We start from the raw sequence: 15179 nt of genomic DNA, 5'->3' as shown, positions 1-15179 counted from the left end.
GCCAGGGAAACTAAAACAAGAGGACACAGTCTCAAGATTCGGGGGAGTAGATTTAGGTCAGAGACGAGGAAAAATAGTTTTTCCCAGAGAGTAGTGAATGTTTGGAATTCTCTAACCAGGGAAGTGGTTGAGGCTGCCTCATTAAACATATTTAAAATTCGGTTAGATAAATTTTTACATGATAGAGGAATTAGGGGATATGGGGAGAAGGCAGGTAGGTGGAGTTAGGTCATAAATTAGATCAACCATGATCGTATTGTATGGCGGAACATCTGCCCTGTTGAACCTTTCCCTGTAATTTAGTTCCTGAAGTCTGGACAACATCCTAGTAAATCTTCTCTGTACTCTTTCTATCTTCTTGATATCTTTCCTGTAGTTCGGTGACAATACTCCAAATGAAATTCGGTGTTTTACAGGAACAATCATAGAGCAAACATAGTAAAACCATCTTACGACATTAATATAAAAGATAAAGGAATAACAACAATAAGGAGGGCACAAAAAGTAAGGCCGTGTCTGTGGTTCATTGATTATTCAGGAATCTGATGGCAGCGGGGAAGAAGCTGTCCTTGTGCCGCTGAGTGCTCGTCTTCAGGCTCCTGTACCTTTTACCCGATGGTAGCAGAGTGAAGAGGGCATAGCCCTCTTTGAGGATAGAGACTGCTTTTTCAAGACACTGCCTCATCCAAATGTCCTCGATAAAGTGAAGTCTGGTGCCTGTGCTGTTGCAGGCAGCGTTCAACAACTCTCTTGAGTTTTTTCTTGTCCTGAGAGTTGGTGCCTCCATACCAGGCGGTGATGCAACCAGCCAGAATGCTCTCCACGGTAAACCTGTAGAAATTTACAAGAGTCTTTGGTACATACCGAACCGCATCCATGGTTTTGTAAAACTTTACCATAACATCCCAACTCCTGTACTTAATGCTTTGATTTATGAAGGTCAATATGCCAAAAGTTCTTTACAACCCTATCCACCTGAGACGCCACTATCAGGGAATTATATATGTGTATTCCCAGGTCCCTCTGTTCTACCGCATTCTTCAGTGCTCTACGATTCACTGTGTACGTCCTTTCTTGGATTGTCCTAAAATGCAACACCTCACACTTGTCTGCATTAAATTCTATCGGCCACTTTTCATTCCTTTTTTCCAGCTGGTCCAGATCTCTCTGAAGAAATTGAAAACCTTCTCCACTGTCCACAACGTCTCCAATCTTAGTTCATCTGCAAACTTGCTGATCCAATTTACCACATTATCATTGATATAGATGACAAACAACAATGATCCCAGCACTGATCCCTGAGGCCCACCACTAGCTACAGGCCACTAGTCTGAGAAGCATCATCCACCATTACTATCTGGCTTCTCCCACCCAACTATTGTCAAATCCACTTCACTACTTCACCATGAATATCTAGTATCCGAACCTTCCTGACTAACTTCCTATGTGGGATCTTGTCAAAGTCTTTACTAAAGTCCATGTGGATAACAACCACAGCCTTTCCTTCATCAACTTTCCTGGTAACCTTGAAAACTCCATGAGATTGGTTAAACACGACCTACCACACACAAAACCATATCCCTCATCAGTTTCCAGCTATACAAATAATTGTATATCCGATCTCTCAGAACACCTTCCAATAATTTACCTACTGCTGATGTCAGGTTCACAGGCCTTTGATTTCCAGGGTTACTTTTAAAGCCATTTTTAAGCAAGTGAACAACGTGAGCTGTTGTCCAGATCCACACCCGTGGCTAAGGACATTTTAAATATTTCTGCTAGAGTCCCTACAATTTCTACACTAGCCTCCCTCAAGGCCCAAAGGAATATCTTGTCAGACCCTGGGGATTTATCCACCCTTATTTGCTTTAAGTCACTTTCTCCTCTTTAATCTGTGTAGGTTCCATGACCTCACTACTTTCTTTTTCTTACTTTGCACATTAATATTTCCCATCTCTTTTGGATCTTCACAGGGCCAATTTTGTCTCTTTCTATACTTTTCCTCTTAACACACCTTTAGAAACACTTAAGATTTTCCTTCACATTGTCTTCCAAAGCAACATAATGTCTTTGTTTTTAGCCTTCCTGATTTCTTTCTTGAAGTTTTTCTTGCAATTTTTATACTCCTCAATGACCTCATTTGCTCCATGTTGCCTAAACTTGCTATACATCTCTCTCTTCTTCCGAACCAGAACCCCAATGTCCCTTGAAAACCAAGGTTCCCTATGATAACATTGCCTTTAATCCTGACAGGAACATTCAAGCTCTGCACTCTTTTCATTGATGGTCCTCCACTTGACCTCGCACATCCTTGCCTGAAAACAACTTATTCCAATCGACATATTCCAGATATAGATATAGAAACTTACAGTACATCCTTTCTCATTTCCTCAAAATTAGCCTTTCTCCAATTTAGAATCTCAACCCGAGGCCCAGACCTATCCTTTTCCATAATTAACTTGGATTTATGATCAATGGACCCAAAATATTCCTCTGCATATACTTCTGTCCCCTGTCCGGACATTCTCTAATAGGAAATTCAGTATTGCATTCTCTTTAATTGGTACCTCTATGTAGAAAACTTTCCTGCACACATTTGACAAACTCCAAGCCATCTAGCCCTTTTACAGTATGGGAGTCCCAGTCGATATGTGGTACGTTAAAAATCCCTTACTGTCACAACCTTCTGTTTCCTGCAGCTGTCTTCTCTTTCTACAGATTTGTTCCTTCAATTCTCTGACTATTGGGTGGTTATAATACAACCCAGTTGTATTTTCTAGGCTTAGAAATGCACTCGCACGCGGAGGCATTGTGCCTTATTCTTTATTGTAAATCTAAAATGGTTCCCTGCAGCACACAATATACATGCGTTATGATGTCATACACAGGCACCTGATTGTATCCGACAGCAACGTTCCCTGTAGATGTACTCAATCGTGGGGAGGGTTTTGCCTGTGATGTCCTGGGCTGTGTCCACTACGTTTTGGAGGCTTTACACTCGGGTATTGGTGTTCCCATACCAGATTGTGATGCAGGACACTTTCCACCACACATTTGCTTGAGTTTCTGATGTCATACAAACACTCCAGGAAGTAGAGGCGCTGACGTGCTTTCTTCCCAATGCCATTAGTGTGTTGGGTCAACAGAAGCTCCTCCGAGATGGTGACTACCAAGAACTTAAATTTGTTCACTCTCTCCACCCCTGATCCCCAATGATCACTGGATTATAAACCTCTGGCTTTCCTTTCCTGAAATCAGTAATCAACTCCTTAATTTTGATGACATTGTGAGGTTGTTGTTGGTGCACTCTTCACCAAGTTTTCAATCTCCATTCTGTATGCTGACATATCCCCCTTCCTTTATACAACCCACTAATGTGGTACCATTGGCAAATTTGTAGTTGGTGTTATTGTCATACCGAGCTACACAGTCGTATGGCGCTGGCGACAAACAGTGATTTGCTGTGGGTTGCAGAAACCACCGGAACAAATCAAACTATATCTTCTATCTTCACAAAGTTCATAAACATCAAAGGTCCCAGCACCAGTCTCTGAGGTTCATCATTCAGTCACAGGCTTCAAATCAGAAAAAAAATATCCTTCCATCACTAACTTTTGCCTTCTATCATCAAGCCAATTTTGAATGTAATTAGCCAGGTCCTCCAGGCCCCATATTCCTTTACCTTCTGGAACAGCACACCGTGAATTATTTTGTTAAATGCCCAATCAAAGTCCATACTTAAGACATGTATTGCCTGCCTTTAACTGAAATCAAAAAAATTCATATAGACTATTGCTGACAGCCAATGGCTTTCCAAATTTGCATACATCCTGACCTTGAAAGGTTTCCCAAATAATTTCCCTACCTCTGACGTCAACCCCTTTTTCCTCTGGTACCCAGTCCCAGGAATTAACTGGGAATTTACTGGGACAGGGTCCAGTGGAAAAGGAACACTGTCTGAACACCAGCATCAAATGATCTCATTTCACACTGGGGATTAACTGCCTCTACCTCACTTATATCCCTGCCGTTTGCCGACACCGACGTACTGATAAAACCAGTGGAAAAGGGACAGCAGAAAGTCACCCTTTTCCAGTTGAAGGTAGAACACTCCGATCCCCGGGAATGAGTTGTGTTCAGTGGAAAAGCAATTAGTGTCCCAGTTAAGGGTGGCCCAGTGGAAATGACACAAAGGGCACTGCACAGCCAATTAACTGGGATGCCAGTGGAAAAGAGGTAACCTGTAGTTACCTAGGTATCCCTGCTGTTGTTCTTGAACAAAGGAGCAATTAACTATCCTACAATCTTTTGGCACCTTGCCAGTTACTAATGAAGATGCAAAAATCTCCACCAGGGTCTCAATAATAATTTGCCTTTTTCCCACACATTCTGGAATAGATCTCATCCAACTCTCGTGTATTCCAAGACATCTAACGTCTTCAACTTCTTAATATATTACAGACTATCAACATATCTCTCCTTGCATTTGCTATCTTCAACAGTATTTTTTGGTGAGTATAGTTAATACATTCATTTTAGGACTTCCCCCACATTTTATAGCTTCATACATCTTGAAACCCTGAAGTAGAGAAACCCAGATGCATGACCTCTGCTTTGTTTCTTTCTTTCAGGACACTGTTTAAACTGCCAGGGATTAATGTTTCAGACAGAGTTTGACCAATTATGTGGTGCTTCAATGCAACATCTTTCCGACTGTCAACAAACCCTGAACTTCTCGTGGGTGAAGTTGTTTGCATTGAAATGTACATTCTGCGGCCTTGGCCAAGGGTTGAAAATTTGCCTGGACGCCAGGTTGCGGAGTCAGACAGTTGCACAAAGATGCCAAGGAAAATCGGAGTGAAAGTGAAATGGGCTTTTGTCTCTCTTCCCGTGAACACTACTCCTTTTCAAAAGGTTAATCTTTCACATTCATTGACACAAATCGGGCAGGAGGTTTCCACTCTTGCACTTGGCTGTGGATATGACATTGATTGTAATGTTCTTCAGAGGAAGATCTGAAAGTGCAGTATTGGAAAGTCCCACTGGAGTAATTTGAGGAGAGCAGAGCAGAAAGTGGGGTGACAAAAGGGAGTTGGATGAGGGGATCAGGGCATATGGTAAGAAAGCAGGAAAAGGGTGACTCATCACACAACCTCAGTACCCCATTCCTGCTCCCACCTTCTGTGATTCAACAAAGATAATCATCTCATAAATACAGGAGACTGAATTCAGATTAAAGTCCCAGTCAAGATGACTAACACAAGTTAAAATGTACTAAATGTAGAGTGGTTTGATGCTCAACTCTGTAAAGAAATAAACAGGAGGTTACTATAATAAATTTCTGTGAAGACTTGTCTTCGACTTTAAGCCTCCCAGTTCTAATCACTATTTCCAACTCTATAACTGAGCTGAAAAGCAAATTTACAATACATTAAAACCCCTGTTATCTGGAATTCAAGGAGCCAACATCCTCAGCAAAATGGCAAAAAATTCGTAGAAAATATATAAGTAAAAAAAAAACCCGTAAGTTTAAAATTGGTACGCTTCACTGTTTGTTCATCAATGCACACAACACGCTATCTCAAGCAACTGGAAAATTCACTTATCCGGCATCTAACAATCCTCATAGGTGGCGGATACCAGGGGTTTTATTGTATTTATCTAAATTCCAATGTTGTTTGCGAATGGGTGGGGGGATCTAGTGGAGTTGTTTGAGTGAACCAGTGTGGACTTGAAGGGCTGAGATGGTCTGTTTCCATGCCATAACTGTGATATGGTTATATGAATGATATCTGAAGTCAACAGGACCAAGAAGATCTGTGGCAATTGGTTTATTGCTAAACAATTCTTTGGTTTGGTAAAGAGAGATATGATAAGATTGATCTGCATGGTCACTGTCTGATCTTTTCCAAAGGGAATCAAAAAATTCCTGAGTTTAATTAACATAGAGACTGGAAATATGAAATCTAGAATTTCCTTGAACGCCATGTAGCACCCAGGATGGAAATCGAAAATCCTGAATTTTCATAAGCGCAATATATTTCCAGAGACTGGAAACCTGAAATATAACACCAATTTCTTGGCATTTTCACCTGTACGCAGTGATGAAAGGTCACATGGGACAATGAAGGTTTTGCCTCCTGAATACTCTTGGGTGATTTATGGATTTTGGGCTGATGTTCATAAAAATTACCTTAACATTTTCCTAGCACATACTGTTTTTTAGATGTAACCTATTTTTGTGATTTACTGTCATATTTTAAGTCCACTTCAAGCAGACAAAACCAGTAAGTGCAACCTATCTTTGAAAATTCATTTTCTGCATTTGCACTTGGACTTCTTCCCTGCTAATCTTGGTGTAGTCAGTGAAAGGTTTCACCTGGACATTGAGACTGTGGAAAAGTGGTATCAGGGCAACTGGAGTCTGACTATCGTTGGACACTGACACAAGAGGCATCAGATGCTGAGTACAAATGAAAATCAGCGGCAAACCGTTTTTTATGTCGGTTGAACTAACGCAATGTGTCAACATCATTATGATTAAACAGGATAAATTCAATAAAAATTCATTTAATGTTTCTCCAACTTCCCACGTAATATAGCAAATCTGAAATGATCTTCGTGTTCAGCTTGAAGTTGCCTATCATAATACCTTATTTTTTTTCCCAGAAAGCTGAACAAGATTGTTGTCAGTCTTAAACTTAAACTCTATTTCTCTCTTGCAGTAGCTGCCAGACCACTATGAAATATTGACTTTTTCTTTTTCCGATGTTACAACAGTATCTATCCTTCAGAAGCATTTTATTGGCCACCCAATGCTCCTTCAGTTCTTAAAGTTATAAAGAGGCTGTATCGATTTTGTTCAGAATGTTTTATGATGTGAGTGGAGGGTTCAGTCACTGAAAGTTCAGTGGGACAGATGTGTTACGTGGTAACAAAAAAGACCGCACTTCGGGAGTGTAAGATCGAAAAGCATTGTTCTGTGGCCATCGGGTAGCACTTGAACGTCACAGAACTTGCAGCAAAAAGTTGTGAATCTGTTCTCTCTCGATTTTCATATGGAGCTGTCCTCCACTTTGCTACTGTCCAGTATGAATCACAATTTACCATGTGTAAGATATTTACTTCAGTCAATGTAATTTAAAATACTTTATAATCTGTTGAATTCCATGAACTTTTAATAGATTATAAAGAGTGTACCTTTGTTACCATGTTATGGCAAATCCACTGACTGAGTATGCTATTGTAAAAATCTCTTCTCAAGTGGAGCCCATTTACCATATATTGCAAATTGCAGTTTCCTGATTAACTTGGAGTTGTGCGACAATAAAAAAAATTCTATGTCCTCCTTTGTGTTTCTTTGGCTTGGCTTCGTGGACGAAGATTTATGGAGGGGGTAAATGTCCACGTCAGCTGCAGGCTCATTTGTGGCTGACAAGTCCGATGCGGGACAGGCAGACACGGTTGCAGCGGTTGCAAGGGAAAATTGGTTGGTTGGGGTTGGGTGTTGGGTTTTTTGTCTTTTGTCCGTGAGGTGGGCTCTGCGGTCTTCTTCAAAGGAGGTTGCTGCCCGCCGAACTGTGAGATGCCAAGATGCACGGTTGGAGGCGATATCAGCCCACTGGCGGTGGTCAATGTGGCGGGCACCAAGAGATTTCTTTAGGCAGTCCTTGTACCTTTTCTTTGGTGCACCTCTGTCTCGGTGGCCAGTGTTTTACACAATTAGGAATTGCCAATGTCACATAAGTGATCTTTCCATTTAAATTATTCAAGCACTGGCTATCGCTTATCACATTTTGTTCTGGGGTTTGTTTATATTGGACAGTTTTTTTAAAAACTTTCTGGTTTAAATAATTTATTGTTTTATAACTCAGTTGATATAGTAATTTTTAGAAGTTCTTTTATAAGGACAGGCATTGAATCCTTTAATAAATCAATACTTCCATTACCATTATTGAGTACAGAAAAAAAATTTTTGGACAAATGAGGATATCCGAACCAATCAGAAATGCTCATATATCCAAAATTTTTTGGAGTTGAATTGACCTCACAGGTTGAAAAAAAAATTCACTCCACATGAAATTAGAATGACGATTGCCCTCATTTCTGGTAACTCCCTCCCCTCTCTCTTTCTATTTCTTCTTTATCTTCCCCCTATTGACATTCTCTCCTACTCTCACTCTCAATTTGTGTGCCACAAGTGGTCAAAAGAATTCCTTGTCCCAGCTTCATCAAGGAAAGCGGCCTCCCGGGCAGGAGGAGGACCTTGGGCTCAATGGCATTCCCTCCTCTCCCCTTACTCACACCTTCTGTCTCACTTCCCCTTCCCTCCTATCCCTTCCCCTCCCTCTCTCGGCACACCAGAGCACCTGACGCTGACTCTGGACCCTGGACCAGGCCTAGGGGAGGATTTGGACCCTGGCGCTGGGTGCTCTGGTGACCGGACAGACAGGAGCCCACCGATTCGCCAGTGAGTGTTCCACCAGGCCGGGAAGCATCCTTGGGGATCAACAGCGGCAGTTAGGTTTCCAAATATTATCAAATTTTTCTGGTTGATTTTGTAAATTATGTTATTCTCTCTAATGGTATACAATTTAACCATCATCCAAATCATTGATATAGATGACGAACAACAATGGTCCCAGCACTGATTCCTGAGGTAAAGCATCTGTCACAAGCCTCCAGCCTGAGAAGTAATCATCTGGCTTCTCCCGTATGGCCAATTTTGAATCCACTTTACTACCTCACCATGAATACCGAGCATCCAAACCTTCCTGACTAACCTCGCATGTGGGACCTTGTCAATGTGGACAACATCCATACCTCCTCGAAAAACTCGATAAGATTTGTTAAACATGACCTTCCATACACAAAGCCATGTTGGCTATGTGTCAGTCAGTCCCTGGATTTTCAAATACTTGTATATCTGATCTCTTGGGACTCCTTTCAATAATTTACCTGCTACTGACTTCAGGCTCACTGGCCTATAAATTCCTGGGTTACTTTTGGAGCCTTTTTTAAACCATGGAACCTCATAAACTGCTCTCCAATCCTCCGGCACCATACCCGTGACGAAGGACATTTTAAATATTTCTGCCGGAGCCTCTGCAATTTCTGCACTCTTCTCTGCCAATGTCCAAGCGGATTGTCAGGTCCTGGGGATTTATCCACCTTACCTTTAAAACAGAAAACACCTCATCCTCTTTAATCTGTATTGGTTCCATGACTTCATTGCTTGTTTTCTATAGTTCCCTAGACTCTGTCATATACAATTGATGATAAACTGTTGCAATGCAGTCTTTTGGAAAGACTTTAAAATGAGGTTTTCTTAGGTGGACATAAAACATACAGCAGCACGTTTGACAGCTCTTGGCCTTCACTCGTTGGGATTTAGGAGAATGAGGGGGATCTCAGTGAAACATTTTGAATGTTGAAAGGCATGGACAGAATTGATATAGAAACGTAGTTTTCCTTAGTGGGAAAGTCTGGGAAAAGAGGGCACAACTTCAGGATTTGAAGGGGATCCACTTAGAACAGAGATGCGGAGGAATTTCTTCAGCCAGAGGGTGATAAATCTGTGGAATTGGTTGCCACGGGCGGTTTTGGAGGCCAGGTCATTGGGCATATTTGAGGCTGAGATTGATAGGTTTTTGATTAGCTAGGGAATAAATAGTTCTGGAAAGAAGGCCGGGCAGTGGGGCTGAGGTGGAAAGTTGATCAGGTTATGATTGAATGGCGGGGCAGACTCAATGGGCTGAATAGCCTTTTCCACTCCTCTGTCTTATGGTCTTAATGACAGTAAAACCCCCATTATCAGTTACCTACAGGTATAATGGATGTTGGATATGCAAATTTTCCAGTTGACTGAGACTCATTCTTCCAGTGCCTAAATAATAATAATAACATAACAATTACAGCACGGAAACAGGCCATTAGGCCCTTCTAGTCCGCACCGAACCCAAGACCCCTTTCTAGTCCCACCTCCCTGCACGATGCCCATAACCCTCCATCTTCTTCTCATCCATAGACCTGTCCAACCTTTTCTTAAATAATACAATTGACTCCGCCGCCACTATTTCTCCCGGAAGCTCATTCCACACGGCTACCACTCTCTGAGTAAAGAAGTTCCCCCTCATGTTACCTCTAAACCTCTGCCCCTTAATTCTTAACTCATGTCCTCTTGTTTTAATCTTTCCTCCTCTTAACGGAAATAGTCTATCCACATCCACTCTGCCTATCCCTTTCATAATCTTAAATACTTCTATCAAATCCCCTCTCAACCTTCTAAAAATAAGATACCTGCATTAAGCATACGCAGTTTAAAAGACAAAAGACAGTGCAAAATGTAAAATAATTTTTAAAAAATCAGTATTATAGCCTTTAATTATGAAAAGTTCAGTTTAATCAGCTAATTCCGGTAACTTTCAAAATTTAAATTCGAAACACTGGCGCTGTAACAAGGTTGTACTTACCACTGCACTGACTGCACATCATAATTAAACCCCCACCTTTCACACTGACAATCCGACTTATCTCCCCGCAAGAGTCCTGGTCAGCCCCTCGGTGCAACCTGACTCACTCCATGCAAGTGTCCCAGTCTGGCCCTTGGTGCACCTTCCTTTAAATTTGAACCCCATTTGCGTGCACTGTAGCATCAATGCACTAGCTGCTACGCTAATCATGTTGCTGTCATAATGAACTTCCCCACCACCCTCCTCTTCCCCAAAGTTTGCAGATAAACTTACTAATATGCTTTATAATATACTAAGAGAAATAAAAACTTATCAGGCAGGGATAGGGAGACAATTTGGGAGTGTCGCTCCAGTGGTGAGTGGAACTCGGGCTACTTCTTCATCCTGACTGCGGCCATTTTATTCAATCACAACTTTATTCAAACCGCTGCTACGGGCAGGGCACGATCCATTGGCAGAATTTTGCTCCCAAGGAGTCGTCTTGCCTTGGAGATCCTTTACTTCTCCACTTTTAAACTTTTATTTAAAACTTTATTTCTTCTCATTTATCTTAAATTTTATTTATTTCTTTCCTTTTTTTCTGGTTGATTGAGTGCCAGACAATGGGGATCTGGTTAGTAGTGCCTTGCTGTTGTGAGATGTTTATGTATACAAATTAGCTGCTGTGTTTTTGCATTGGGAGTTGGTATATGGAATGAGCTGCCAGAAGAAGTGGTAGAGATGGGTATAATTGCAGTGTTCAAAAGACATTTAGGCACAAAGGATAAGAACGGTTCAGAGGGACGTGGGCCGAGGAAAAGTGAAATTAGCTTGGATGATTTGGGACAGCAAAAAAAAATGTAACACTGGCTAAGCATAAGGAATAGTGTTTTTTGGATATTCAGCTCTTTGAAATCTATTTATTCTGTGATTCAGCAAGGTGGCATAGAAATGCACATCTGTAGGAACTCAAAAAGTCCGAAGGGTGTGACGATGGCCGTTTTTGGGACATTGCTGGGTTGCACTGGAATCTGGTGGTGGTACCCCTTGATGAGGCCCACCTTGGAAAAGACCTGGCAGCCTTGGAGCCTTGTGTCAAAGTCCTGGACATGTGGGATAGAGTACCTGTCTGGGACTGTAGCATTGTTTAGTCACCTGTAGTCGCTGCACGGGCGCCAGACGCCGGAGCCCTTCTGTATCATGTGCAGTGGGGAGACCCAGGGGCTGTTTGAACTGTGGACGATCCCCAGCTCTTCCATTGTGGTGAACTCAGTCTTGGCTTGCTGGAGTTTGTCTTGTGAGAGGCCCAGTGGTCTCGATGTGGTGCTCCACACCACGTGGCGATCTGGCGTTGTGGAAATTTGGTGCCAGTAGGGATGGGTACTTGGCCCGTAGGTAGGAATACTAGTTTTGGTCCAAAGCGTGGATTTGTAATAGCAGAAAAAGGACGTTGCTGCAGAATAAGGGGGTATGACTGGAATGTTCATGTGCCCAGAGGAAATCTGCTCCAAGTAAGGCCTGTCTCACAGCAGCGATTGAGCACTTCCACTGGAAAACTATGTCCACGGCGTGGATTGTGACCAGACAGGTGCCATAGAGGAACCATTGGCTGCTTGTAGAGGAAGTCCCTTGGGGTTGTGTTTGGTCTCGAAATATGTCGGTGGGATGAGGCTTATCTCTCAGGCCGTGTCGATCAGAAAGTCCCTCTTTGTTCTCTGGTCTCTGAAGTAGAGTAGGCCTTTATGAGAGCCAACTGCCGAGGTCGCTATCGGCGGCCGGCCTTCCCGTTTCCTATCACTGTGTTTGATTTGGTCGTGGGGTAGGAGCACCGGGTTGGGGGGGGGGGGGTGCACCACTGGGCATTTTGGCCCCATCTGTGGTGGTAGAAGCAGTTGGGTGCTCGTTTTGCTGTGGTTGGGTCGCAGCTACTGCTGGGAGGCCCAGCAGAGGTGCTGAACTGGCGGCGGCGTCGACGGCCTAGATGGGCTGAACGTGGATTGAGCTCTTGCAGGGTACAGAAAGGTCTGTCTGATTCCTTGGCTACCAGGTGTGGGACGCTTAAATCTATGTTGGAAACTGCCGAGGAAACATACCAGCAGCTTGGAGAGGAACAGGGTCTCGAAAAGGAAACAGTTCGTGTGTCCGCCTGCTCGGGCCACCATTTCGTGCATGAGCTCAGAGGGGTTCCTATCGCCCAGGCCTTGCGTACTTTGGATGCGAAGGGCGTGCTCGTGCCAGCTGAGTTCCAGGGAATTGAGGAGGAAATGCTGGAATTGCTTGTAGCTATGCTCCACAGGAGAACTTTGCACAAAGGAGCTCACTTTGGCTGTGGTGGTGACGTCCAGGGTGCCGACGACGGCCAGACTTGGTGTCCTCTGATATGGTAACTCTGATGGTGGGACTGTGGTTCGGCCAAGTTGCAACCAATTCCTCATCTTGTTTGCCCAGAAGAGTAGCAAATGGACACCCACCGCGTTAGTTAAAGCCATTGCAACTGTAGCAGTCGTAGCATCTTGCATTCTGTCATGTTCGAGATAGGTTCCAAAAATGTTGGAACTGTCGGGGGGTCACCACTGTAGTGTCTGCTACGGCAGCACTATGGAATCAAGAGACGTGGTGTGAGGGTGAACTACTAATTGTCTTTATTGTTTGAATTCTTCGCGCTGCGCGCAGGGAAACACCCGCTTCTGATGATGTGTGCGCTGGCTTCTGCAAGTGATGTCGTGGCGTCCCTGCCTGACCAATGCTGCGTTACCCGGAAGCGGTGATGTCCGCTGGGCAACCATTAACTGCAGGCTTCTCTACCGGCACCATTTTGAGCTGGACGACTGGGCCGGCGATTCGGACCGTCTAACTGCGTGGTCGCTCAGCCCACTGTGTGCGCGTGTTTTATAGAGACCCACACATATACGAAGATTCATCTATATTAAAGGGTCGGGTCTGAAACGTCAGTAACATACCTTTACCTCCTATGAACGCTGCAAGACCTGCTGAGTTTCTCCAGCATTTCTATGCTTTGACTATAATCACAATGTCTGCAGGCTTTCATGTTTCACTCCAGATCCAGAGGATCTGAAGGCATGGTCGTCTGGTCTGCACACCATCTGCACTGAGCCTTGCTCATGAATAAATAGCCCCTTGTGTGGAGGTAATGGAATATATCAAGTCACCCCAAAGCTGACTCAGTGGCCAAGGAAAAGCAGAACAAATGAGAGTTTGATGGAACCATTCGCTGAAGAGAACAGAGATACTCAATGTCGTGTTTATTATTGCACTTTAAGGTATTTAGTGACAGGAAATCATAGGAATGCTTTAATTTCTAAGATTGAATTAATGAATTGTATTGGAACCCAGAGAACAAGCTTCCTATCTTTTAGGGAGGAAGGACTATTGTAAATTTGCATCAATTGAACAATGGCAGAGTAGAAAGTGTTAAAGAAAAAAAGCTGCAGCCCTTATGAATTTGGTCACTTCTATGGATTGGAGGGATAAGGAAGAATATGTGTAGGTCAGTGGGACTAGCTGAATAATAGCACAGACTAGAAGGGCCAAAGGGCCTGTTCCTGTGCTGCGGTGTTCTATGTAGCGTGCTGGTAAGGGGTAGTTGGATCAAAAGAAGGGACAAGTTTCAGGGAAGTACAAGTGGTTTAGAAAGGAATTTTGGGTTGAATTCTAGTGGGAAAACTGCACAATATTTAATAGAGTGAAATGAGGCGATAGTGGTGAGTGTGTAGTTAGGCAGAAGGTCATAGTTGTTGAGGTGGGTGTAACAGGGGAAGGGTGGTGCAACAGAGCTGGTAGGTGCTGGTAAATTGTAAAATGCACAGTCAGTCGTAGAGGAAATTGCGATTTGCTAAGGGATATGTCTGGAGCCAAGCCGTGTGTAGTCTGCTTTATTCTCAGATAAATGGCCATTTGTTAGATATTCAACAGGCAAAGCAAGAATGCAATGCAGGCTGCACAACGTTTCCTGTAGAATTCCCTGGTTCAAAACCACTGACCTGGCAGAGTTCCAGTGAGCAGCTACAGATCCAGACAACAAAATGGAGGAACATTTTAGCAGCAAATGTGCCTCAAAATGGCTAGGTTTAAGAGCATGTAAAGGGAGGGGACATTGATTTGTTGTGTTAATTTATCTGAGAGTTCCTATTAACTAAATATTTTTTAGCTTGCCATGCATTCCCTGAATTGTTTATAAATAGTTTTTGTGTCCTGTTTGGAGCTTGACTTACTACTGCAAGAAGCAATGAAAATAATGGACCAAGTGTACATTTTCCTTGAGTCATGATACAACCATTCCTTGTGTGTATTCATTTTGATATTCTAAGAGAATTGACCATTCTCCAATTATCCCCTACTATGTGCTCATATTTATAATCACAAAGTTATTTGTAGATCTCAAGTTTTTAATCTGTGAGCCTCGTACATGCTTGAAATAAAAGCTGGTATTTTATGTTTTTTAGCTATCTTTAGATGGTTATTTTACTAGAATCAGTTGTATTTTTATGGAGGTCGGAGCAGATCAAAACACTAGATATGTATATTCTAAAACTGATTATACATAGCTCTTGCACAGTAAGTAACCATTTGTCACCGACAATCTCGGGATGTCTCAGTCCCAGTGAAATGGTTTTGAAGTGGCTGGCTGTTGTGACGGAAACACAGCAGCCACTTTGTTCACAGAAAGCTCCCACAAGCAGCAATTGGTAATGTTGAGCTTGAAATTTG

The 15179-nt window shown here is 42.9% G+C and overlaps 1 protein-coding gene across 10 annotated transcripts in view; it reads left to right on the top strand.

Moving 5' to 3' along the window:
- The window catches only part of ctdspla (CTD (carboxy-terminal domain, RNA polymerase II, polypeptide A) small phosphatase-like a), a 610361-nt gene that overhangs the window by 457946 nt on the left and 137236 nt on the right, over positions 1–15179 (top strand). For 2 of the 10 annotated variants that reach the window (XM_069914945.1, XM_069914946.1), the window contains exons 2-3: positions 4462–4511; positions 4632–4914. The exons of 6 other annotated variants lie outside the window; for them this stretch is intronic. In XM_069914945.1, coding sequence (XP_069771046.1) covers positions 4869–4914 — 46 coding nt within the window. In that variant the 5' untranslated portion in view covers positions 4462–4511; positions 4632–4868. Of the gene's footprint in view, positions 1–4398; positions 4512–4631; positions 4915–15179 lie in introns of all 10 variants that reach the window. 2 more of the 10 variants (XM_069914944.1, XM_069914948.1) reach the window with 2 other exon arrangements.

This window comes from Narcine bancroftii, chromosome 1 (assembly GCF_036971445.1).
Source record: "Narcine bancroftii isolate sNarBan1 chromosome 1, sNarBan1.hap1, whole genome shotgun sequence".
Lineage (NCBI taxonomy): Eukaryota > Metazoa > Chordata > Chondrichthyes > Torpediniformes > Narcinidae > Narcine > Narcine bancroftii.
Note: the sequence above shows the minus strand (reverse complement) of the source record. Positions and strands in the feature narration are given on the sequence as shown.